The sequence below is a fragment of the Elaeis guineensis genome, chromosome 4 (assembly GCF_000442705.2).
Source record: "Elaeis guineensis isolate ETL-2024a chromosome 4, EG11, whole genome shotgun sequence".
Lineage (NCBI taxonomy): Eukaryota > Viridiplantae > Streptophyta > Magnoliopsida > Arecales > Arecaceae > Elaeis > Elaeis guineensis.
Genome location: NC_025996.2, coordinates 39,651,077 through 39,677,622, shown reverse-complemented (window position 1 = coordinate 39,677,622; position 26,546 = coordinate 39,651,077). Strand labels below are relative to the sequence as shown.

General features: G+C 39.1%; 1 protein-coding gene and 2 non-coding genes across 3 annotated transcripts; all 3 read left to right on the top strand.

Annotated features, from left to right (window-relative positions):
- The first annotated feature begins 202 nt into the window (after window positions 1-202).
- Window positions 203-276, top strand: TRNAV-CAC (transfer RNA valine (anticodon CAC)). Its single transcript has one exon. It is a non-coding gene; the product is annotated as a tRNA-Val (tRNA).
- A 5,981-nt stretch (window positions 277-6,257) lies between these two features.
- LOC105037847 (putative mannan endo-1,4-beta-mannosidase 9) lies at window positions 6,258-8,471 on the top strand. Its single transcript, XM_073256105.1, has 5 exons — window positions 6,258-6,467; window positions 6,971-7,165; window positions 7,384-7,506; window positions 7,705-7,907; window positions 8,123-8,471. The coding sequence occupies exons 1-5, from the start codon at window positions 6,258-6,260 to the stop codon at window positions 8,469-8,471; spliced, it is 1,080 nt and encodes a 359-aa protein (XP_073112206.1).
- A 2,351-nt stretch (window positions 8,472-10,822) lies between these two features.
- Window positions 10,823-10,896, top strand: TRNAV-CAC (transfer RNA valine (anticodon CAC)). Its single transcript has one exon. It is a non-coding gene; the product is annotated as a tRNA-Val (tRNA).
- Window positions 10,897-26,546: the final 15,650 nt, after the last annotated feature.

Here is a 26,546-nt window from a genome sequence, read left to right as displayed (position 1 = left end):
GGAGACTACCTGGCAAAATGGTTCCAATAAGATGAATAACTCAAAGTGTAGTTAATACGTGCCACAGTAAATATATTTACATTTATCTTTTTTTGATCTACCAAAATCTAAAGATTAGTATTGTTTAGAGATCTGTACAGCATTATCTCATGACTATGTATTATAAATGAAATTAGATGATTGCAACGTTTAGACATCTAGCGTCTGGGTGGTGTAGTTGGTTATCACGCTAGTCTCACACACTAGAGGTCCCCGGTTCGAACCCGGGCTCAGACAATTTTAAAATCTATTTCTTTTCCAAAAATACCTGGGCAAAATTTTGAAAAAGCCCGGAATTCTTGGTTCAGCCAGCTAATAGTTTTGAGACATGCAAGAATAATAATAAAGAATTTTGGCACATTATTTTTTTTTTAACACATTTCAGAACAATCTATATATTATATTATTAAAACCTATGATTTGGCTTTCTCTAAAACACCCTGCAAAATTTTGGAAAAATCCATGATGTTCCAATAAAAAAGATTTCTTGGTTCAGGCGCAAATAACCTTTAATAAACAAATAACACTAAGGAATTTTAACTTTTTTTTCCAACCCATACTAGAACAGTCAGTTTTTCTTTGCAAGAGACGTGTAACCCTAATTTTTAATCATTGACATGAAATAATCCCATCGTTCATCACTTATTTGATAATGGTGATGATGGTGTTATTGAGTAGAATGGGTTCTCGGGTGTTGGCATATTTTTGACCTACACTCATTTTGCTGTAGCCAAAGTTTTAAATTTCGTGGGACGGGATTATTTCAATTTTTTCATGGAACAAGACATGCCACCATTTCATCCTAATATTTAGGATAGAGGATGTATCAGGATATTTCGATTGAAATGATGGAACGCTAGTGGAACGATCCTATCTCAATGCATAGGATGGTATCATGGCCTAATATCCTATGAGATATCTCACTGCGACTTGAATCTTTGGTTGTAGCCCACTCTTGTATGTGCCTCTTCATAAAACTGGCTTAACATTTAAACTATTTTTTTTCCTTGGTATGCCTACTCAAAATTCATGTCCAATTTGCAACTTTGCAACATCCCCAATGTTATTTTAGAGAGAAAAAATTTATAAAAGAATCCGTTCTATATCTTAGATAGGGTGATTCGTCAATTCAACCAGCTTAAGCTTGACTTGAAATAAAGCTCAAATCAGAATTGATTTGAGTGTGATTGAGTTGAACATGAATCTAACCTATAGGCCTGACTGACCGATCACCGAATCAAGTTTGAACTTAATTTGAATTAAGCTTGTCTCAGGCTTGATTAGATATTAACTTAAATTAACAGGATTGAGCATGGGGGGAGGGGGATTCTGACGTTATATCAGTACAGGGCATGACATTCAAGCAGGGCTCCCCACTCAGAGCTCGACTATGGCACCTCAAGCCACATATTCATCAACAACTTGGTTTAGATTAACCTCAAGAATAATGAATTGATGATGGATCACAAATATAAGATGTCATGTAATAGATATGCTAACCTATTTGTCTTAAAATACCTTTTAACTTATGCTCAAAATTATATTTAGGATTTTGAGCATAGGTTAAAATTATACCTTCTATGATGAGATTGGAATTTTATTAGGTGTTAGCTCTTCTCATTGTACGTTGCTAACATGTTGATAATCTCTTTCTAGCTTACGAACTTTTTTTTTTAAAAGGTTTCATTATTTTAGCTTTTTAACTTTACAAGCATAGAGCCTCTCTTCTTCCGCTTTTTTGCATTATAATAATATTAGAGATAAATTTAGCTCCAAATTATCAAATTAAGGGGAAGACTAATATTGAATGATTTATGGTAATTGATGGGCCTCATACTAGGCGTATAGTCAAACCAAACCAAATGAAACCCATGTTACGTTTGGTGCATTGCCAAGCAACTTTGGAAGATAACGTAGATTATCTTTCAGGATAAATTACTATCATTAAATTATCAATAATATTGATTACTGTATTTGATATACACAGATAATATTGCAATATTAAAAATCTTGATTGACATGTTTGATATGATAATTAAATTATTGAGAATGTGAAATCAAAATTTTAAAATATTTCTAATAATTTTGTCTGGATGTTCTTTTTTTTTCTTTGGTGAAAAGTGACGGAGTGGTGTGAGTGTAGTAGTAGCATGAAGAAGTGGTCGGTCGGGAGGTGTGGGGAATCATTGGCATGGAAGGGGGAGGAGGCGGGCATAGGTGGAGCCGTGGGGGTGGTGGGGATGGCGATAGAGGAGCCAGGGGGATGGTGGGGGACAAGGGCGGAGGAGTCATGGGCAGACAAAAAAAGATGGAGGAACTGCGGACCGAGGACGAACATGGAGGGGGGTGGGGGCAAGAGAGAAGAATTAAGCAATGGGTTTTGTATGATTTTTTTTAGAGATTTTTTTTTAAATTTTTATTATAATATTGCCAGTGATAATTTGAATAGCTATCTCTTTCCAAAGCAATTCAGGTTGCCACCTATGATGCAATCTGAATTGTCAAGATAATCTGGATTACCATCTAAAAAGCATACCAAACATAGCAATCCAGATTATCATATTAAATTATCAACAATCTGAATAGATTGCCAGCTACCAAACGCAACTCTAAAGTAGAGTATCGGTCGGACATAACCGAGCTCTGGCCACTAGACCTCATGGGTCTAAGGAAATCCCAGCCACACAGAATTAGAGTTGATAAAATTCTTGATGGTGTAAGATTTGGGTCAAAATCTAGACCAGAACTCTCTGTTGCACTCAAATTAGGCAACACTGGTTTGAACTAATTGCGCTTAACCAAATAACATTCACGGTTTTCATCTCGGCTAAGCTACTGATTTTATGTTGATGTTAAGCACAAACTCACGTGATATAACTAACACTTTGATCCACATTATTTTGACAGGTATGAATTGACATGCTGAGATCTCAATTGTACAATAAAAAAGGGTGCAAGTTCATTGGATTGACCAATTTGAAACTAATCTAGTTCGTGCTAAACCAAAGTTGGATTAGGTTAAAATCGAAAAGTGTTGTCCTTTGAATATAAATTGGATTTGGATCACTAAGATTCTGACCAAGTCAAACTGGTTTAAATTGTCCTAAAGTACAAACAACTGATTTTCTTTTAGTAATAAAATTAATCTTGTTTGCCACTAATTTGTGTTGTTAATTATAATTTATATGTGCTTATAAACCAAACCTAGTGTTGATTTTATGTTATGACATGACTTGTTTATAATACGATTTGAGAATCAAAATGTATATCTTTCCGATGGTTTATATGCCAATTACTTTTGACATGAAAATTTTCATAAATTGATAAAATAAATATTGAAACCGTTCTGTAGATTCCTTTATGTCAGTTAGAGGGGCTATTATAGGTTGAGCTGGGCTGGAGTTTCAATTATCTTGGACCCAGTCTTGTTGGGGTTCAAACTTGTTTTTTATCTTGTCCGTTGAAAGATTGGTTCGGGTTTGAGTTTGTGTTTAAAAAAAATTTGTGATAATGTTTCCAAAGATAGTTGTGTCTTTTTATAACTAATCGATTTCTGACCGACGAATTAAAAAAAATAATTTAAATTTTTTTATTATCAATTAGTTGGAGCACTAATGTTCCTGATCAGTGTGGTAAATATCTCAAAGATAAAAAATATTTGAATATTGAAATGAATGGCAAGTCTCATAATTAAATTGAATGTCATGATTTTTTTTGTCAAAAGCCTTTACGCCATCCCTCCTCTCTCAAATCTCAATTTCTTAGTGGGGGTAGGCGGCAGAGTCAAGGAAGGCTAGAGCAAGAGTTGGGGGAGTGTGTCGAGGATGGAGAAGAAGGAGCAGGGTTATCACGAAGGGTAGAGGAAGAAGAGAGAGAAGAGGAGGGAGGGGATTGTTGGGGTGTTCTGACCACTGCAGAGAAGGAAAATGAGAAAGAGGAGGAGGAGGATGGGTGGAGGAAGAGGCCGTATGCGGTGGCAGAAGGTGAGTGGCGGAAAGATGGGCGGAGGAGGAGGAAAAAAGTAGTGTGCGGCAGTGGAGAAGCAAGCGGTGAGCTTAAAATTGAAGATGTATTTGGTTTGCGATTAGAATCGAAATCGAAATGATTTAGAATCGAAATCAGAATAGCTACATCTTCGATAAATTTAATTAGTGATCCAAAACGACATAAAATTTGAATACTAAAAAAAATAGAAATTAAATTTTTAAAAATTAAATATTTTAATTTTTTTTAAAATTAAAATATAAATAAAATTATTTGTAGCTAAATAGTTGGAATGGAAGTTATTCATCCCACTTCTATTTTAAAGAACCCTCTTAATTTTTATCATAAAAAAAAAATAGTACATATCTCTATGGTGTGCGTGCAGCACCACAGGATACAGTACATTCATAAATATATATATATATATATATATATATATATATATATATATATATATATATACACACCGATGAACGGTCATCAGACAAAATATGTGATATACATTGCATGGTCTATATCGATCCGTGGCCATCTATCATATGATGAACAGCATCCGTGAATGTACCGTATCCTGCGGTGCGGCAAGGGGACCGCGCTCTTACAGGATCAAAGCTATGCATCATATTAATTAATTAACTAGCGACATCCTTGTGCTCCGTGCACTACGCGAAGGCCTACGTTAACGCGGTCCCGCCGCAATACATGGCGTGGAGTCCATGGTACCAATATGGGGTTGCCATTTATTGGACGAATGGCTTGATCTGCATGCAGCTGGACCCTACCTTCGCTTGGTTCACTCCCACTCCAGCCTTTCCAATTTCCAGTGTTCTTTCTTGATTTTTTCTTTAGTTTTTTTGCTTGATCATGTGCATATGTTATGCTTTCTCAACGGTTTCGTTAACGTGTACGTAACTTTGCTTCCCTTCACCGCGCCCCCACCCCCCCCGGCCCCCACAACCACCTCCTGCATATATGCAAATAAAATATGAATATTAAAAATATTTTAGAAAAACAGCAGATGGTATTGGAAAGGGAAAATGAGCCAACGGTATCTGTGGGTAATGTGCTCTTTTTTCCTGTCACTCTTTTTGGGATTGTCGCGAACAACATCATCAACAAACATATTAAAAACAAACAATTATCACGTGGACAACGTAACGGAGAGAAGTTTTTGTTGAAGGGTCAGAGCGAATTTCGTTCAAAATCGTACGTCCCAATCAATTCAAGTAAATATACATATAAAAGCTGCTTTAATAATTGCGCTAGAGATGACCATCCCATGCAATTTTTTTTTTTTTTTTTAGTGGCCATCCCATGCATTTATTGCATGCATATGCCTCCATGTAGCCACAAGTCAGAAGTATCGTTTTGCTAGCATCAGATTAGTCTGATCAGGTCGGAATGGGCAGTGCTCTAGAACACACATGCATAAAAGCTTGAATCAAGGATGGAAAAGATGGTCACAGTAATTCTGAAGCAAACTTACGTCAGTTATTATTGACGCACTTGCCATGCATGCAATATGCGAAGATATGTGCTATAAATTGAAATAGAGGTAACAATTAGCATACTTGCTCACCAAGTTATGAACCGTATCGACTTCACAGAAAAAACACATACCATATCATGACACTTTTTTTTTATTAATTTTTTAAAAAAGCACCTGAGTATTGCTATTTCCTAGAGAAGAAGGAAATGCAAATTATAAAAAAGGAAGCGTAAAGTGGGAAGGGACTCCCTATTATAGGAAGAGTTCTTTGGCGGTAACTCCGTCCTATGTTGAATTGGTGAGGAGAAATTTCCTATGAAATGCTTCCCCTTTTTTTTTTTTTGATGCATCTACTAAACTAATCATGCCTTCCAAGAAAGCTTTTTTCGGTGGTCATATATATTTTATTTAGGTTGGCCATACCGTTAATCAAATTGCACCAAATGTTGGCAGCAAAACAGGAAACTACTCCTTGTCCTCTTGCATGCCCTGGAGCTCTATATAAACTTCCCTCTACCATAAGAACTCTCACCATCCCACAACTCAAAACATCAAGTCTTCTTCGATATTGACAACATTTCTCCTTCCTCTCCACAACGCACATTGTTACTCCTCGCTCTCTGGTTTGAAGATGGTGGGGAAGCAAGTTCTTTTCGGTCTCTTAGTTTTACCTCTGTTTGTGTTCGATATTGCCATTGCCTATACTGGCTCCGGGTTTGCAAGGACCAGTGGAACCCATTTTGTTATGGACGGGCGCCCGTTCCACTCCAATGGATTTAACGCGTACTGGTTGATGCTAAAGGCTTCGGACCCGGCAGAGAGGGGCAAGGTGTCCACCGTCCTCCAACAGGCGTCCAGTTATGGAATGAGAGTGGTCAGGACCTGGGCCTTCAGCGACGGTGGGGAGAGTCCCCTGCAGTACTCTCCTGGCTTCTACAATGAGGCTATGTTCAAGGTATATTTTTATCACCCACATGTTACATGGCAAATCAAAAAAAGAAAAAGAAAAAGAAAAACAAGAAAAAAAAGAGAGAGATGGCGGCCAGCATAGATTGTTTTTTATCACAGGCCCCACTCTTGCATATATTTGTGCCGTCTTGACATTTGACACCAACTTTAGAGAGTTGACGTCAAGCCAAGAGCCTAGATCTGCTCGATCTTTTATGGAATCATGTCAACTTAAAAGGCATGCATGCATGACTAGAGCGAATCCACAATTGGTGGAAATAAGCTTGAAACATAATGGAATCGAAAACATTTGCAAGCATGTAGTATGTAAAGATATTTGTGAATTTATATAGTTCTTCATTTGACTCCCCTTCGGAAGGTGATGAATTTCTTGAAAGATGTAGAAAAGGAAAAAATACATGCAAATGTGTAATAGTGCACCTATATATGTACTTACTTCTGTTTTCAAACGACTGATGAGTCCTTCTATTGCTTCGCATTCTTTTCCAGGGCTTGGACTTTGTGATCGCAGAGGCTAAGAAGAATGGAGTGTATCTAATACTGAGTTTGGTGAATAACTACGCAGACTTTGGTGGGAGGAAGCAGTATGTTCAGTGGGCAAAGGACAAGGGACAGTCCTTGAGTTCTGATGATGCCTTTTATTCTAACGATATCGCTAAGGGATTCTACAAAGATCATGTGAAGGTGATCATGAGATCCTACCCTTTTCCCATGCAAGCTATATATATCATGCCTTGCAGCTTGCACCCGATCAGTGTTGACTCATTGTTGATATATATATGAGCTAGCTCAATCACTTCAACCTCTTCTGCCATTCTGTAGTAGTACATATATGGTATAAGTAGTTGGCTGAATCTTGGGCATTATTCTAGCATCTAATACTTTTGTGTTGTTTGATCTAGACGGTTCTAACGAGAGTGAACACGATCACGAAAGTAGCGTACAAGGATGATCCCACCATCTTTGCATGGGAACTCATCAATGAACCACGATGCCAAAGTGACCTCTCTGGCAAAACACTCCAGGTTAATAACGCTGGTTCATTCTTTTCTACTAAACTTATTTCGACATTCTTGCTATCCTATTGTGGCCTTCTCCATAAAAATCTCATGACTGCAGTTACAAGCGAACAAGCTATAGGCAGAAGTAGTTTAAAATTAGCTCTATGAAGCAAAATTAAAGCCAAACTTCTACTCGTTTTTCTTCTTTTTTTTTGGCGACAGGCTTGGGTCACAGAGATGGCTGCTTATGTTAAATCCATTGATAGCAACCACATCCTTGAAGTTGGGTTGGAAGGTTTCTATGGGGAATCTAGGCCTGAAAGGAAGCAATTCAACCCTGGCTATGAGATTGGTACTGATTTCATCGCTAATAATATGGTCCCTGAAATTGACTTTGCTACCATCCATGCCTACCCTGATCAATGGTAAGCCGGGTCACTCTGATTGTCAACTCCTGTTAGAGTCTGTACATGTGATTGTGTAGTATAAATTTCTGAAAAGAGACTGTGTATCATAATTAATAAGCAAGCAATTCTTTTCACCAGCCCATTAAGTTCAAAGTTCAACAAATAGCTCAGCAGAATTCATGGAGGGAATAATCCATCAAGTAACACTCTTTTTCTTTTGCAAATTTTTTCAGGATTTCAGGTTCAAATGAGGCCCAAAATGCATTCCTCAAGAGTTGGGTTCAATCACATACTGATGATGCTGGTGCATTCCTCAAAAAGCCACTTATGATCACAGAATTTGGCAAGTCCTCGAAGACTTCAGGGTACACCGTAGGCGAAAGGGACACCTTGTTCTCGGATATGTATAGCGAGATCTATGGCTCAGCCAGAGCTGGGGGCCCGTGTGCAGGTGGGCTCTTCTGGCAGGTGTTGGCCCCAGGGATGGATAACTTTGGAGATGGCTATGAGATCATATTTTCACAATGCCCCTCGACGACAAGTATCATTGCCCAGCAGTCCCACAGGATATCGAGCCTTTAATCAGCTCCTAAATAATGGCAGAAGTTTTGTTGCAGACGTGAAGAAATGATGGAGCCCAAGTACTAACTATTTATATGAACTTTATTTGTCCTTATATGGAGACTAAATATATGGTCTCAATAGAAATATGTGGTATTCATTATATTATTATGTTTTATTAATGAGATTAGTTGGATTCATCCCCTTGAACCAATTGAAACTAAGGATGCAAATGTTAGTGTCACATGATTCTTTGATTGTACCAAGGGGACCAAATCATTGTTACAAGAACTTATATTTGTATCCTTGAAAGGAAAATGGATTTCATCTATGATGCAATTTTTTTTAACATATGGCTAAATTCAATCTATTCATTTCATGATGGGTATAATGATAACTTACGTTTGTTCAGCTTCATGAGGCCTTCTCTGGATGTTGCTTTATGTTTATTGCACTTCTGTGGAACCAATGGAAAATGACTCTTCTGCATGCTCTCCAAGGAAAGCATCAGTCGCGGCAATTATATATAATTATCTATATGTTTATGTTGGTGCCAACAAGAAAAGAAGGTTACATGTGTATCACATGCAAATTTCAGTATGAAAAATTGATGGGAATCGGCTGGAAGGATTAATATTAAATTATACTCTTAAAAATTAATGGACCTAATTAGATGTTTTTAATCTACAAGGGTGATTTAAAAATAGTACCAAAATTTGGAGGACCAAAAATATAGTTTACCCTATTGCTTATGAATTGGGCTCTTTCGTTTCTATGCATTTTTACCGGACTCTTCTATTGCATTTGGTTTTGATCACAAGAATCTCAACCTTCTCCCGTAACTTTAATCCCCTGGATTGCGCCCCCTTTCTGCCTTCCCTGTCCCATGTCCATTTGTCTATTCTCCAACTGATATTTTTACTGATCTCATCACAATTATTGAGAATTATGACATGGCTGAATGTATGAAGTTGAAATTCTTAGAGAACTTGATCAGATCTGCTATTTTTGTCCTACATTTTCTCCTGTTTCTTTTTTATTTGGTGGGTGTTCCGCTTTATTTATTTATTTATTTATTCCTGAGACTCTGAATGGGTAGTCCGGCTTTCATATTTGAACATGGTTACCATGTTTCTCTGGGTTCAAGAAACATGAGAATCAACAATGGAGTAGAAGATGGTCCCACACGAGAAATTGCAATGGAATAGTCCCACTTTTTCAGCTCTCAGATCTCTTGGCCGAGCATAAATTAGTTTGGATTACAGAGAAAATTCAGATCGTATCCAAAATCACCTTAATTCTTTTAATATCATGTATTTGAGTGCTTTCAATAGCAGTTTTCATTATTTTTTTGGTAACCAATCAGGTGACATGGCTTGAATTTCTGGGTTGCATGGCTCATGAATACATTGGCAGAGCGACATATTCAATCAAAAAAATAAAAGTTTGTTAGTCATGTTTATAATAAATCTATCTTATCCTTCATTTTCTCTGTCTTGTGGCCCGCTACTTAGACTAACCTTGTGCACTAATTGAGGTAATTATCTATTAGAATCTAGAATATATTCACATGCCAAGTATATATTGCTACTTCAACTACCGACACTTAAACCATGCGGATACAATAAAATGTAACAATTTACATTGTCATTCAAAATTGCCAACAAGGGGAAATGTTTTGGATCCTTAGCCGGCAAAATATTTAATTGATGCGGGACTATATATATATATATATGTACATGTTCGAATGAACCCTCACATATTTTTCATGTCCAGCATCCTCATCCAATCAAAATCATAAACACAAATATCATAATTGATTGATAGTCAACCCTAAAAATGACCATACATAGCATCCCTTAGTTCACATAAATCATCTGTTATGTTTGATTTGATCCCATTTGTAACCATCCGGAATTAACCTAAAAAGACTAGCAGAAGTTAGTTCTTAACCCTACTTAAAGATCTAAAATCTTTCTACTGTACAATCAGTGAGAAACTAAATACACCCTTTTATGGAGTCTCACATACAGCTTTTCAATATAGTGCAGCAATCATGATTGAGAGGGCTTATGTATATCGCATATGATATGGGGCCCTCTCAACCGTCGCCATTGCTCAACCAACAAGGTGCTGCAACTCCAATTCAACATGAGAGAAAGTGAATATATCTTGATTTTCACACTAAAGATTTGCTAAAATCTATGGGCTAGTATTTTTTGCAAATTCGGGATTACTCGGACCATGGAATCAGGAGTCCACGATAAGAGATCCGAAAAACCATATCTAGTCAAGTTGTTGTAGTGGGAATGCACGAACATTGACCGCGTTTATAAAGTGCCTTCAAAACACTTTTTTCACCCAAAATAAGTGTCTGGGTGGTGTAGTTGGTCATCACGCTAGTCTCACACACTAGAGGTCCCCGGTTCGAACCCGGGCTCAGACATTTTTTTCTTCTTAAGAACATTTCATCCCCTTATTGGTGAGTATAATTGGTCAGGGGCTTGCTCCTTGGAATTTTGCCTCATGTCGAGCAAATTCATGGCTCCACTCCTGTATGTGTCGCTATCTAACAACTGATGTTCCTCTATCTATTTTAGGATCCAAAATTAAAGTTTAGTTGTTTTATATGCTTTTCATTCTTAGATCCAATGGAAAATATGGTATGATATTGTTAAGGTTGTTCATTTTATTCACTTTATGAATGATTGAATGACCTCAACAATGTATGATTTTTGAGAGGATTATCAGTGACATTTATTAGGAAGCATTTGAGATCAAATGTTCAAGAGACAAATCAAAATTTATACTGAAAATCCTTTATTTTTTCTTAACATATATTCCTACAAAATAAGTTCAGGGGCTTGCAGAACACTTTTGCTGCCAATAATCTGTCAAAGCATAGGATAATACACCTCCTTGTCCATATACCATCTTTAATTGCTCAAACTTTTAAATGAATTCTGTTCCTTTGCATTTTATGCTTTTTGTTCTTTAATTTTTAGCTGAAACATATTGCTTTGTTTGTTATTATTATGAGAAAAAAAAAGAAAAGAAAAGATTTATTCATGCCATTTTGCCATTAGCAATTGATACATTGTGACATGCAATATGTTCATATTCATCTATGTGGTTGATTTTTTCATGAATTTTTTAGAATTTTTTTCCTGAATTTTGGAGGAGGGGTAGAGCTTTCTCTGTCCTGCCCATTAATAAATATAGAGATCTATAAAGAGAGGAATTAAGAATATTATAATCAAAAAATTTGGCAGATGGAATTTAGATCAACATATTTCCCTCTAATTTAATAATATAATATAGATTTTCTTATATATAAGGTAGGATATCTTTCTAAACCAAGACGCAACTAATCAACAAGTCATTCCCCTTATAGAAGAAAATTATGAGCTTAAGAGTGATTATCGTTTTGGTCCTCTCACTGGCTTCAAATCTTAAAAATTTGAAAAGTAAATCTGCCTATGCTGTGGTTGAATGCTACAGCACCATCGTTGGCCTTTGTCCTTTTTCTCAAACATAACTTTGTAGTCAAACGTGATACTTAGCAAGGTGAGCATAAAAAATAATCATAGACAGTTTCTAACATTAAGTGTATCATATTTGAATCATCCATTCACAGGATATTGCTAACCTCTAGCCCATGTGCATAATTAATCACTAAAGTAGAAGCAAGGGGGAAACTATGGTCATATTTAGATATGAATTCTGAATTTTTGATGAAAAGAAATAGGTTAATTTTTGCCACAAAAAGCTGATTTGACTAGACCATCGAGCTGACTGGTATACTGAAAAGCTCGACAAGATGCTAAATGGATTTGGAGAGTTGGCTGGAGATCTTAATATACCTTCCTGATTAGTGGATGACAATTGCCAGGATGCGATCATAGCTAAATCGATCGCACTCGATCGATGATAAAGAATAAGAGATTATGGTTGGATCTTCAATCCAATACCGAGATCTAGTCTCGAAACATCACAGTCATGGAAGCCCTCTTATTAGAAAGTATCCGATGGGAGATACTTTAATGCCTCAATTAGATAATTTTATAAAAATAGAAGAGATTCTGTGTGAGTGATGGTGAGATAGGTGCACAAAGAGCCAATACTTAGAGTTTAGTCTTAGATGGACTTCAGTAAACTTACCTAGAGAGTAATCGAGGGGTGGTATTTATCACTATGGAAGTTTGGGGTGTACAAATCAACCTTTTTGGATAACTGTTCGTACGTTCTTAAGATATTACACAGGTAATTCTCTTACATGACAATTCCTATATATCTCATAGTTATGAAAACCATTTACCATCATAAGCCAGCTATAACTAGATGGTGAGAGATTTAGGTATCTTCATGCACCCTTGAACTAGCCACATGATGAGAACTGATTGGCCGAGGTGAAGGTTTACTGGCAGACTTGTGGCAGGCTCTGGTTGGTCAGTTTTGTTATACCGATTGTAATCGGTTTTGAGGTGTATTAAACATACTTTTAAAATTCTTCTCAAATTAGGGCATCATATATGTCAATCAACTTCTAAAGAGAGTCATGCAGAGCCGCAATCTGAAGTGGATCTGAGACCAACCTTAATTTTTATATTTACAAGAAGAAGACGCTATCCAAAAGGTAGCCAAACCAGGTCATCCAAGAACGACTGTTTTGATGGCTAAAACATGCGACCCAACTTAACTACCAGGTTGACGCCCTAAATCTCCATAGTGCCATTGATTTTAACTTCGCTAGCAAGCAACCATCGAACTATATTTTTTGTAAACAAGATTTAGCTAAATATCTCCATTAAAAGGTTACATATCCCAAATTAAAATCATGTTCAAAAGAGAGGCAATATTAAGCGGGCGTGTGAAGAAGCTGCCAAAATCTATACAATGTCTCCATAAGAAGTCACTATACAATACCATCGTGATTCATTTTCTTTAAGAAAGAACAGTGAATCAATGATTTATTTCGATCATGAATTATGATGAAGACAAGACTTGTTTCTTGGACGTCTTGAAGGAAGGAAATTTCTACGGCACATAAAGAGAGCGGAGAACGGAATATACAAATGGAATGAGTCATATCCCCAATCTGTCATTATTTAACTTTAAACCATCTTAAAGGCAAAACATTCAACAATCGGTGGGAATAAATATCTTTATTATGTTGATATCGAATATTAGTTTCATTTACTTTTATCAATGGTCCAAACTAATGAGTCAGACATGTCCAGTGAGATCCATGCATTGACTTTGATTCATTGGCATTTGATAGATAAAACCCTAGGGATGGCAATTCTTGACAACAATCTTGAAATAAACATGTCCCAGTGGGGCTTATACAGGTTTGGGTCATAAAACAGGTTAAGCTGTATGGCCCACTTATTGTACATGAGGGCGTTTCCGGGAAAAGCTGGAAAAGGATAGAAATACATCACCCGATCCAGATACGTAGATTAAACAGGGGGGGCTGTATAACTTATGTAGTACCTAGTTTAGGCCTGGATTTAGCTTTTTTGATATGTTTATTAAATAGATTGGATCCAAATTGATAGTTTTTTATCCAAATATATCCATCTATTCGATCCGACTCAACTCAATTACCATTCTTATATAACACCTGCAATTCCTGCTTAACCAAAACCAAAGTATAATTAACAAATTTTGTGTAGAATAAATAAATGTAAAATAGCCAATGAAAATTTATTCTCTGGTGGGCATGTCTCCCCATCATGCTTCTGTTTTTTGAGAAGGAGAGCGAAGCTCCACCAACTTTATTAGGAAATGAAGGTACATAAGAGGAGCCGTCCTCCATAAATTTAGATGGTAAGCAAAAGCTAAAATACAATATTGAGTCATAGAAGAAAAAGTTTACAAAACTGAAAGGAGATCTTGGGGGGACAATGACATACAAGAGTTTAAGTCTTCATGCTGACAGCCTTAGAGAGCACGTGCATTTGATTCGCAATCCAACATGGAGTCAAAATCAAAGTTGACTGAAATGGAAATTAAAATGATCGTATTCTCTAACATATTTGGATCGGTATCAGAATCCAAATAGAATTTAAATTTCAGAAGAAAATAAAAATTAGATTTTATTGGGATAAAATCGACTTACCTCTATACGCCGATCAATCTCCGATGCAATCCGCTCGACACCTGACTCAGACTCTGAAAGCGATTACCAACTCGGCAGGCCGACACTACTCTCGACCGACCAATCGAATATCCCTCACCAAATCAAGATCGGTAGGCAATCGATGTTCGGACTCTACAGACAATAAACTACTTCGGCTGTCAGTATTTTAGAGTTACTAACCGATAGCTAACTCCCGACGCACAGTCAGCCGACTTATTCAAATATATTACAACTGTCACGGATGGTTACTCCACTGATATCGTGATGTAATCCATGAGGATTAATAATCCACTACGAGATTACCGTCCTGTGATTTTACGCTGCTAAATGCGGGACCATATCCGACAATTACGATGATCTACTCTATAAAAAGGGGATAAGACAACAAATTTCGATAAGCCATTTTTCATGCTGAGCTCTGTCACCATTCTCATTCACTCTACTGTTGCCCAGTCTCCCTCTCTGACTTAAGCATCAGAGGGTCCCCATCAGAGACAACTTCGGTCAGTATGGCTTTATTTTATAGGTGCTCGCTCCCGGAGACAGGCGACGAAAGAGTTAGCCGCAACAGATTGACGTGCTGGAAAGGGGGAGAGTTAGAAGAAAACTCACAATGACGAAAATCAGAGCTCAACGATCAGTGACGACCAGATCGACGAGACATTTTTTTTATCGGAAAGAGACTCCTCCCTTGTCTCTGGTAGCAGAGTCCAGTTCTCCACACCCCATGGTTACTACAGACGTCCAAATTGTTGCAATCATGCAGCAAATGAACGTACTCACGGAGGCAGTCAAAAGCCTCCAACAGTAGCAAATCCAGCAACTGCCGATGGAGCAACCGATGGCACACTCAATGCCATCCAGACACAACCGCCGTCATCCATGGTGATCTTTGCCGCCTACCTCAGAATAGCTATCATGGCTCTCTCAGTGGGATGAGCAGCGGCACTCGCGGCACTCTCGATGCGCCACCCACCATTTGCGGCACCCTTCTCTTTCCCAGTTAGATGAGCAAAGAAGAAAAAGTGACCGCGAGCACCATCTACCTCTCACTCTAATTCATCAGGAGGATCAACCCCTGGAGTCTCCCACCACCGACGGCTTGAAGACTACGAACGTAAGTTCGAGAAAATCAACTGCCGACTCATTTAGCTCCAGACGGATGGTTAGAAATCTTCAAATGACTTCAATTTCCATACCGTCCAGCCTCTCTCCCGACTCATCTTGGACGAATCGGTCCCGACCCGGTTCAAAATGCCACATGTGGAGCCCTATGACGGCTCCACTGACTCAATCGATCACTTTGAGAGCTACAAGGCTCTCATGACAATCTAGGGAGCAACCAATGCCCTCCTATGCATCGGTTTCCTGGCTACGCTTTGGAAAGCTGCTCGGACTTGGTACTTCAGGCTTCGGTCGGAAAGTATTCACTCCTTCGGACAGCTGAAATATTCCTTTGTGGCCCATTTCAGCACTAGTCGGAGGCCATCATGAACCTCCGATAGTCTCTTTTCGATCAAACAAGAAGAGATTGAAACACTCCAAAATTTCATAGCCCGATTCAACATGACCACGTTGAGATCAGGGACCTCAATGAAGACATGATCATATCGGCCATGAAAAGAGGTCTGAGGGGATCTCGATTCACGTACTCACTGGGTAAGATCCTCCCTCGGATGTATGCTGAACTCTTAGAGCGTGCATATAAATACATGCGTGAGGACGAAGGAGCTTCTGACCAGCGCCAGATAGAAAGCAAAGGTTAGAAAAAAAAAAGCAGAAGAAGAGTGGGGCTCCGATTGAATCAAGTAGGCCCCCATTCGATAAGCGAGTCTCATCCCGACGATAGAGTCCAAGGCCGACGTATAACAGGTAAGATTCCTATACCCCTCTCTCTGCTCCTCATGCACAGATTCTCATAGAAATTGAATGGGCAGAATATCTACAGCACCCTCCATCGATGAAAACGAGGAACCATGATCGAAGGAAGTATTGTCGGTTTCATCACGATCATGGTCACGACACCGAACAATGCATTTAACTCAGAGATGAAATAGAGATCTTGATACGACAAGGCTACCTCGAGAAATACTGGAGGGATCCGTCGACTCAACATCCTGCCGATCGATAATCTCAGCCAACTGAGGAGGCCGTAAATAATCAATTGACTGCAGGGGTCATTAACATGATCTTCGGATGACCGAACCGAGGGGCGACTTCTGAAGAAGAGTCGGCGAAACGACAATAACTAAATGTAATAACTTTCTCGAAAGAGGACGTTCAGGGAATCCAAATCCCTCACGATGAGGCTATTGTTGTTTCGATAATTAGCTAATAAAAATATGATGAATATTTTATTCTACTCAACTTTCTTCCAAATGCAACTACTCGGAGAATCAACTACATTTATGTCGATCATATTTCAGTCCTCTTGTAAAAATCGATGTCTCGACTGTAATTTTAAAGCAACATCAAGAATGAAGGCTTCCACTGTAAAAGTCAGAGGATCGATTATCTCGATACCAACTATGTTTCAGTTCCCTTGTAGAACCAACTTATTGACTTCAATGGGAGTCCAGCGCTGGCGATGCAGATCTTCTCTGCAAAAGCCGCGCTGCCCCCATAGTCAGTTGTCCATCGAAGCGGCTGACTAATTTGTCGACTTAGTATCAACTAAGAAAGGCAAAATACTAAGATGACCAAGGTCAGATTGGAATTATACCGACATGGCCACGATCAATCGAGAGATATTCGGCTTACTACCATTTATCAGACAATATGACATATAAACCTGATCAAGGTTCGGATAATGGATATTCGACTTACTATCGTTGTCCTAGCTAAATCATTGGAAACTACATGACCAGTAGATTCTACAAAGACTGCAAAATGGTCGGATCTACAATCTACATTCAGAAATTGTCATACAAACAGACATCGCAAACTCGATGATACAAAGAAACATTTCAGAACAAAAGCACTTCTTTCATTATCAAAAAGAATAGATTACAAAATTAGACCGAAGTCCGATTACGACTTTCTTTATAAAAAAAAAATCAAAAATGCCAACTAGGCTTCGTCATCATTCCTCTCCCTTTGTTCGGGAGTAGCATCACCGACTTGAATGATTTTGGGCCCGACCGGTACTTCTTCCTGTGTCGGGGTTACTTCTTCTTCAGCAACTCTATCTTCTGATCTTGAAGGGACGATGCTGCTCAAATCGAGGTCTGGATATAATTTTTCGACCGCGTCAGACTGTCTTCATATCCGACGCAGTATGAAGCGAAGCCACTTTCGAGAATCTCTTCCTTAAATTCTTTCGATCCTTGAAAATCCTCGATTGTCTGACTCAATGCTTCTCTTGCCGACTCTGCTTCTGCCTTTGCTAAATCAGCATCGGCTCGAGCAGATGACAATTCTTCCTCGGCCAGCGCCAGTCTTTCCAGGTTGGCTCGATGATGCCCACATTCGGCTTCGAGTTCTTCAATACACCCATCTTGCTCTCATCGAAGCCGGTGGAGAGAATGCCTCTTACTCATGACCTACGCATTAAGAGCCGAAATAGCCTCATGAGCTGACTTAAGTTCAGCCCTCGAGGATGCCAATTCGTCGGTGAGTCGAAAAACCTCCTCCAGGAGTTTAGCTTCTCGCTCCGCCGCCGACTTGAGTTGTTCAAGTGCGGCCGCTTTCTCGGCATTAGCAGCTGTCACCTTATTCTTCCACGCACTCCAGATGTCAATGAACTTCGTGTAGCCGACCTCCAGATCAGATATGTCGTAGATCAACTGCAAACAAAGGATTGGTCAGTTAAAAAAAATAGAGAGAGAGAGAAAGAAAGAAGTTTATCAAAAAAAGTTACCTCGATGATTGTCGGGTAAAAGGATAAGAACATATCGACTACTGACAGCTTCCTCCGACGCTCTGGATCAATCGAAAGAAGGGTCGCCTGGCACAATCGCTTGGCTAATACAGAATTGGCCAAGACCGATTCACCCTCAGGTATTTGGAGGTAAAAGTGCACCACATGGCCCTCCGATGCAGCATCATCCACTGACGCCGTCGGAGCTTTCCCCCGATCTCTTGTCGGCAGCCCCATGTTCGAGAGCGAGAAAAAACTTGAGCTCGACTGCGCCCCATCTGAAGGAGCAAGTGTTGCAGCCGCAGCTTGCTCGAGCTCTCTTGCCTCGGCCCGAACCTCCTCGGATGGTGGAACCACCAAGTTGCCTCGGTGATCTCCCTTACCGCCCTCTCCTCGAACGGCACAGCAGAGAGCACTGCCGGAGCCGACAGTGCCAAGACAGGTTCGAAACCCGCTACCGATGGGTGTTGGAAAATGTGTCCCAATAAGCCAATCGTCAAGTTGTTGACGGTTGAGCAACCAAGTATTGTAATTGATTTGTTAATAAATAAAATATATATTTGGCATCTTCATCATAAGCTTTCATCTTCTAATGAACTCCGTTGTTATGATGAAGTCCTTAGGACTATTTAAGTTCGATAAAGAGAGGATTTATCGATTAGTCCTTAAAACTGTTCACGATCAAATGATAAGCTGTTAATAAGGACGACAGCTTCTATCGAGCATAGGTCGCTGTAGGCCATATGGGTTGGTTGTCCTCTTAACCAAGGAGTGTGGAGACACTGGTATGGCATACAGGTGAGATGTAAGGGTACATCATCATTGAACGTGACCAACTCCAGAGTATTCTACTGTCGAGAATGTCTCTGATGGGATATAGGTATAAGTGTCCCTTAGACTTGAGATCGTCTCAGTGACTTGCAAGCAACAACTGTGCTTTGGTACTGGACTAACTGAATTTCTAATTCAAGGACGGAAGGCTTCTGGGCACAGTCAAGTACTTGCGAAGTCAGAGTGTGATCGAGATGGGATTGACCACTCCAAGAGTTGGAAAAAAATGAGTCGTTGTATTTCAATTTAGCAAAACCTTGGCCAGGATAATCCATCAGATGGATTTGATATTTTGAAATACAATGTGGACAACCTGATCAGAGTTGACAGTTGAACTCTGAGATATCCTATGATCATTTTGGTCAAGGGGATGAATTATATGAAAACTATATCCGCATGGGTTCTAAGGATGTTGTTCTATACATTCGACCTATCCGGTCGTCGGGTACCATTGCTAGATGGTCACTTCGATTGGTATAGAAATTTATTCCTGTGCTACCGACTTAGGTTCGGACCTATGAGGTCACACACATTAGAGTTCATAATCCGATCGGATGGTTGATCAACGATTAAGAATCGTTCTAGGGTTAAATGATCAATACGATTGACATTTAACCCAGTGCAAGTATTGTAGGAGGATCGATTAGCAATTCGATTACTAATTGGCTTAATTTGATTAAGTAAATAGGCTGAGATTAAATTTAATTAAATATAATTTAATTAGATTTAGTTTGGGCTTGATTGGATCAAGTCCAATTGGTTTATTGGATAAGCCAAGTGCAAGGAAAAACTAGTCCTAGTTCAACTAGGACTTGGGTCAATCTAATTTCTAATTTGATTAGAAAATTAAATCAGATTTAAATCTAATTTAATCTGATTAAATTAGGTTTTTAATTGGATTAAGACCTATTTTAATTAGGTTGATCTAATTTTGGTTTGATTTGGTTTGAAAAACCAAATTAAAACAAGTCATAAGATAAAATCCTAGTAAGACTAGGATTCCACCTTGCGCCACATAAGCCTTCCCCACGCCCTCTCTCTTATTCAACGCCAATCTCCACTTATTTTGTGTGACAAAAGTCCTCTCTCAGGTCTCTCCCACGTTCACAAAAGGTTTTCTCTCTTCTTTCTTACATGGAAGGTGGTTTGGATCAAATCAAAAAGGAATAAGTTTAGATTTCGAATTCTATGAGATAGAGTTTTAGAAATCCAAAACTCTTTCAATTTTGCACCGAACTTATCCAAATTTTTTTTAAAATTTTTATGGCTTTTAGGGTACATATTGTGCATCCTTTTCTAGTGATCCATGCATGAAAATATGGAGGAAGTGCTCAAGAGTTGGGCGCCCCTTAACTTGCCATGTTTGGATAAGCCTTGACTAGGTATTTGACCTAGACAAGGACTCTATCATATCTCTCTGTATAAAATGAGTTTCTTCATGAAATTTTTGAAAAAGATAGAGATCTGAGAGACCTTTGTGCCATCCAAAAATCAGAGAGAAATACCTTTGGGTCGTGGAGATATAAAAGATGCAAGTTAGGGTGTCTAAAGAAAAAACGTGAAGAAGAAGAGGGTCTTCTTCTAGGGTTTTTGTTTTCATATCTTTCCTCCCTCCATCTTGAGTTTCCTGAGAGCATCTTAGATCTGAAACTCCTCCTTCTACTTTTTATCTTTGGAAGAGTCTAAATCAAGAAGAAGGAGGCACCTGATCAACCATCAAAGAAGGATCAGCGCAGTACTAGCATACTGTGCTGATTTCCTGAAGCAGGACTTCTGATCGAGATTCGTGGGCTCGTGTGGACGACTCCTAGAGGCCGGACGTGTGTGTGGCTTGCAACATCATCCTTAAGCCTGGATCAGCGAGGTTAGAGCATCTAACTTGCAAGGTAATAGATCTGATCTATTGTTTAATACATACATTAGATGTGGTATAGAAACATGTTGATATGATCAACATGTAGTTCATGCTATATTTATATATTTTAATTTTTGATTTAATACTATATAATAATCATGTAATAAGATTTTAGATCTAGGGATTCTCTGATTTTAAAAATTAAATTTTGATTTATTTTAGTCTTCCGCTGTATGATCTTGAAAAAGTTTCAAGATCTAATCCTGAAACCCTAGATCTGGTTCCTACAATTGGTATCAGAGCCTAGGTTCTTTATTACATAATTATTTATATATGCTTAAATTATTTCTTAGATTAGATCTAATTTATAATCTGATTATTAAATATAAAATTAAAATTTTAGATCAATCACAAACTGCAAGGTTGTCCTGCTGTAAGGTTTACCCCTTACAGTGCAAAGGTTGTCCTAGTTTGTGTAGATCTATCTTTAATCATAAATTTGTTAGATATGATCTAGATTAAATTTATAATTTATTAGATTTAAAAGATATTTAAATCTGAAATAAAATTTTTTTGTTAATAATTTTTGTGCAAAAAAATTGTTTAAAGTTGAAATTGTTTCAATTACATGAACCTGTTTAGATTAGATCTAAAGTAGTTTCATGTTTATTTCACTTGTATCTTGATTATGAATCAAACATGCAATATGGTTGGTAGAATCATATTGTAAAATTATTTTACAAATATGAAAATTATTTTTTGAAAAGCCGAACCCAACCCTCAGCCCAAAACTTAATTAAGAATTAAGAAGTTGTTTGATTAGGTTCTAGGATTGTGAATTGAAGAACCTAAGACACAAATCATAACACATTGGGTTAATGGGTTAGTGGAAATTAGGTCCATTAATTGGGTTAGACCTATGGTTAGATTAAAGATAGACTTAATTAGAGAATTGACTAAATCTAATCAATTGTTGTCTTAGATTAGGTCAAGGATTCTCTAGATCAATTACAATAGTTGTAGTTGGTCAAGTCCATGTCTTTAACGAGAACCAAATGGACTTGATTCTTGGCTAAGCGGTCTAGCACGAACTGTTAGGTTGATCTAATCGAAACTAATTAAACCAGTTGGTGTCTAAGATAAACCAGACCGATGATTTTTAATTGGGAGCCCGCTTACCTGGCCATTTTTGATGGTGTCTAAGGCAAGCTTTGGCAGACCCTCCCACTGATCGAACTTACCTGGCCTCTTGGTGAAATTATGTTTTGATCGAATCACTTGACTATTCGAGCTGACCCATATCAGCTAGGTAAATCAGTGTAACTGATTTAGGTGCTCCTAGACCAGCCCTTTTAATGGTCTCCCATAAGCTGACTTGGTGAAGCCAGTGGGAGGATCATGATAAGCTGGTTCATCTGACCTCATCCTCTATATTATTTAAATCTTCTAAAATTATTAGGTCCTTAAAATGATAAAGTTATGGAGATAACTGAGTCATAGCCTCCCATTAAGGTGTTTGATAATGAGTCCATTAACTCAATAATCATTGCAGACCCAAAGGCCTGGTGCTTGTTGACTAATGAAATTATCACTCATCATATGACGATTTGGAAGTGTCTCTCTAATGGTGGTTAGGTGAGCCAACCAAAGTTGGGCTTAATCATTCATTGGTTAGATACACCAAGTATGATCTTGTTAATGGTTGGACCTAATCGGATCCTTACAGTGGAGGCCAAAGCCTACTGATTAGGTTTCTGGGGCAAAATTAAAATTACTAAAAATTGTTTAGAGAAACAATTGGTTATGAACCTACCCTTAGATGTACATGGGTTGACCAACCAAAGTTGGACTTGTGTGCAGTCTAAGTGGATTCTAGTACCCGCTAAAGAATTAGGATAATTCCTCGAGTTGGAGGTAGAGGCTACCAATTCGAATAAAATAGTGAAAGAAATCTTTTGATTAAAGTCCAAATCTTTAGGTTTAATGAATCAATTACTAATTAGGTTATGGTTCTCCTTTGTGCAAATATGGTCACTTCTCTATCGCTCCGATCATTGTTGGACATGATAAGTTGGTGGGACCCAACTTCGGTAGCTGGTACCGAAAGTTGAAGATAGTCCTAGAGCATGAACGGATCCTATATGTGATAATGGACCCTGCACCTGAGGAGCCAGCTGTCAATGCACGTGGAACAGTCAGAGACACTTACTAGAAGTGGCTCAGTGATCGGACCACGGTGCGCTGTATCATGCTGGCTGCTATGAGCGACGAGTTCAGTCGCAGATTCGAGACGGCTCAGCCAAAGGACATGCTTCAAGTGTTGGAGGATGCCTTTGACACACCCGATGACGTAGAGAGGCACAAGACTAGTTGTGCCATCTTCAACGCCAAAATGCGGGATGGTGCCTCTGTCACTGATCATGTATTGTACATGATCGAGCTGATGGGACGATTGAGCAAGCTCGGCTTTCCCTTGCATCAGCAGCTTGGGAAAGATGCAATACTGAACTTGCTGCCCAAGTCTTATCTCCCATTCCTCACTCATTATAGAATGACAAAGCCTGAAGAGAACTACCACGGGTTACTGAGGTTGCTTCAGAACTTTGAGAAGGATCACCAACTTCACAAGGAGTCGATGAACTTAGTGGGAGGTTCGTCTTCTGGTTCTCGACCCTTTGAGAAAGGGAAGAAGAACAAGAAGAAAAAAGTGAAGAATGTGCAAGTTCAGGCTGGGACATCAGTGCAGAGCCAGACCAAAAAGATCAAGCCTGATAAGAGTCTATTCTACTGGCAAGCACCCTAGATTAGATAGTGTGTCAGATATCTACTTATGGCACTGTAGGCTAGGTCATATAAACAAGAACAGAATAAACAGGTTGACTTAAGAGAGAATCCTCGAAGTCAGTGATTGTGAATCACTTCCAACCTGTGAGTCCTGTCTTCTTGGTAAAATGACCAAGTCACCTTTTACTGGAAAAGGTGAGAGAGCTACTAAGTTCTTGGGCCTAGTACATACTGATGTATGCGGGTCCATGAGCACCAGTGCTAGAGGTGGATATTTCTACTTCATAACTTTCATGGATGACCTATTCCGATATGGATATGTCTATCTGATGAAATATAAGTCGGATTCATTTGAAATGTTCAAACGATTCCGAAGTGAAGTAGAAAAACAAACTGGGAAGAGTATTAAAACTCTTCGATCTGATCGAGGAGGAGAATACCTTTCTAGTAAATTTCTCACATATCTAGGAGAGAATGGGATTCTCTCCCAATGGACTCCTCCAGGAACACCACAGCATAATGGTGTGTCTGAAAGGAGGAATCGGACTCTGTTAGACATGATCCAATCCATGATGGTTTTGCTAGCTTGCCGATATCCTTCTGAGGATATGCACTCGAATCGGCCTGTTATCTGTTAAATAGGGTTCCAAGTAAGTCTGTAATTAAGACTCCATATGAGATATGGACAGGACGTAAGCCAGTACTTTCACACCTTAGGGTCTGGGGGTACCCGACCTATGTCAAACGATTAGTCACAGACAAACTTGGACCTAGGTCTGACAAATGCTCATTCATAGGGTACCCCAAAGAGACAAAAGAATATTTTTACTACTATGCTGATGAACAAAAGGTGTTCGTCAGCCTTAAGGCAATTTTTTTAGAAAAAGAGTTTCTTGGTGAAGGAATCGTTGCCTCTAAGGTTGAACTTGATGAAGTTCAATAGGTAGAAGACCGACACCAATAGCTGAACCTGAGTCGGATATGATTAGATCAGATCCGAAGCCTAATGTACCTGCACCATTAAGGCGATCCGGTAGAGTACCGCATCAGCCGGACAGATACTACAGTTTCTTGGTCCGGGATGGTGATCCCATCAAACTTGATAAGAATAATGAGGATCCGATCATCTATATGGATGCAATGCAGAGATCTGATTTCGAGAAATGGCTTGAAGCCATGAAATTCGAAATGGAGTCCATAAAGGTCAACAATGTATGGACATTGGTTGACCCACCTGAAGGGGTTAAACCCATTGGGTGTAAATTGGTCTTCAAAAGGAAGAGGGGCGCAGACGGAAAGGTGGAGACCTATAAAGCCCGTCTGGTTGTCAAGGGGTATCGTCAACGTTATAATATTGACTATGACGAGATATTTTCTCCTGTGGCAATGCTCAAATCCATTCGGATAATGCTTGCAATAGCTGCCCATCTGGATTATGAGATCTGGCAGATGGATGTAAAGACAGCTTTCCTGAATGGAGAGCTGACCGAAGAGGTGTATATGATACAACCTGAGGGGTTTACATCCACAGATAAGTCCAAGTGTGCAAGCTTCAGAGATCCATTTTGGATTGAAGCAAGCTTCTCAGAGTTGGAACATGCATTTTGATAAGGTGATCAAAACATATGGCTTCATTAAGAATGGAGAAGAGCCCTGCATCTATAAATGGACAAATGGTCCAGTTGTGGTATTCCTTGTCTTGTACGTGGATGATATTCTCTTAATCGAAATGACATTCCCGCACTACAGGAAATAAAAGTTTAGTTGTCATCACAGTTCTCCATGAAGGACTTGGGTGAAGCATCCTACATCCTAGGGATGAAGATCTATAGGGATAGATCTAAAAGGATGCTTGGGTTATCCCAGTCCATGTACATAGACACTGTGCTGAAGAGGTTCAGCATGGAGAATTCCAAGAAGGGCTATCTACCGATAGGCCAAGGAATTTCTCTCTCTAAGAAGGATTGTCCGACAACTCCTGAAGAGAGAGAGCGTATGAGTAGAGTCCCATATGCTTCAGCCGTGGGATCTATCATGTACGCCATGACATGTACAAGACCAGATGTGGCATACTCACTAGGAGTAGTGAGTAGATACCAATCTGATCCTGGAGAAAATCACTGGAAAGTGGTTAAAGCCATCCTTAAGTATTTGAGAAATACTAAGGACCAATGGTTGGTTTATGGCGAGTCAGATCTGAAACTTGTGGGGTTCACAGACTCCAGCTTCCAATCTGACCATGATGACAGCAGGAGCGTGTCGGGTTATATCTTTACTCTGAATGGTGGAGCCATCTGCTGGAAGAGTTCCAAGCAGCATACTGTGGCAGACTCTGTTTGTGAAGCGGAGTACATCGCAGCATCGGATGCCGCGAAGGAAGCTGTGTGGCTGAGAAATTCATCAACGAGCTCGGAGTAGCACCCTCCCTCGATGGTCCAGTCCTGCTCTACTGCGACAGCACTGGTGCCATAGCTCAGGTGAAGGAACCCAAAGCACATCAGCGGACGAAGCACATCTTGCGCCGCTTCCACCTGGTCTGAGAGATCGTGGATCGAGGTGACGTCGACCTTCAGAAGATCGACGGAAAGGAGAACCTAGCCGACCCCTTCACTAAAGCCCTGG

What these genes read in the sequence shown, in the direction of transcription:
- LOC105037847 (XM_073256105.1), top strand. Translation starts at nt 6,258, where the DNA reads ATGGACGGGCGCCCGTTCCACTCCAATGGATTTAACGCGTACTGGTTG. An exon ending in TCTACAAAGATCATGTGAAG is followed by an intron (nt 7,166 to 7,383) that starts GTGATCATGAGA and finishes TGTTTGATCTAG; the next exon opens with ACGGTTCTAACGAGAGTGAA. An exon ending in TCTCTGGCAAAACACTCCAG is followed by an intron (nt 7,507 to 7,704) that starts GTTAATAACGCT and finishes TTTTGGCGACAG; the next exon opens with GCTTGGGTCACAGAGATGGC.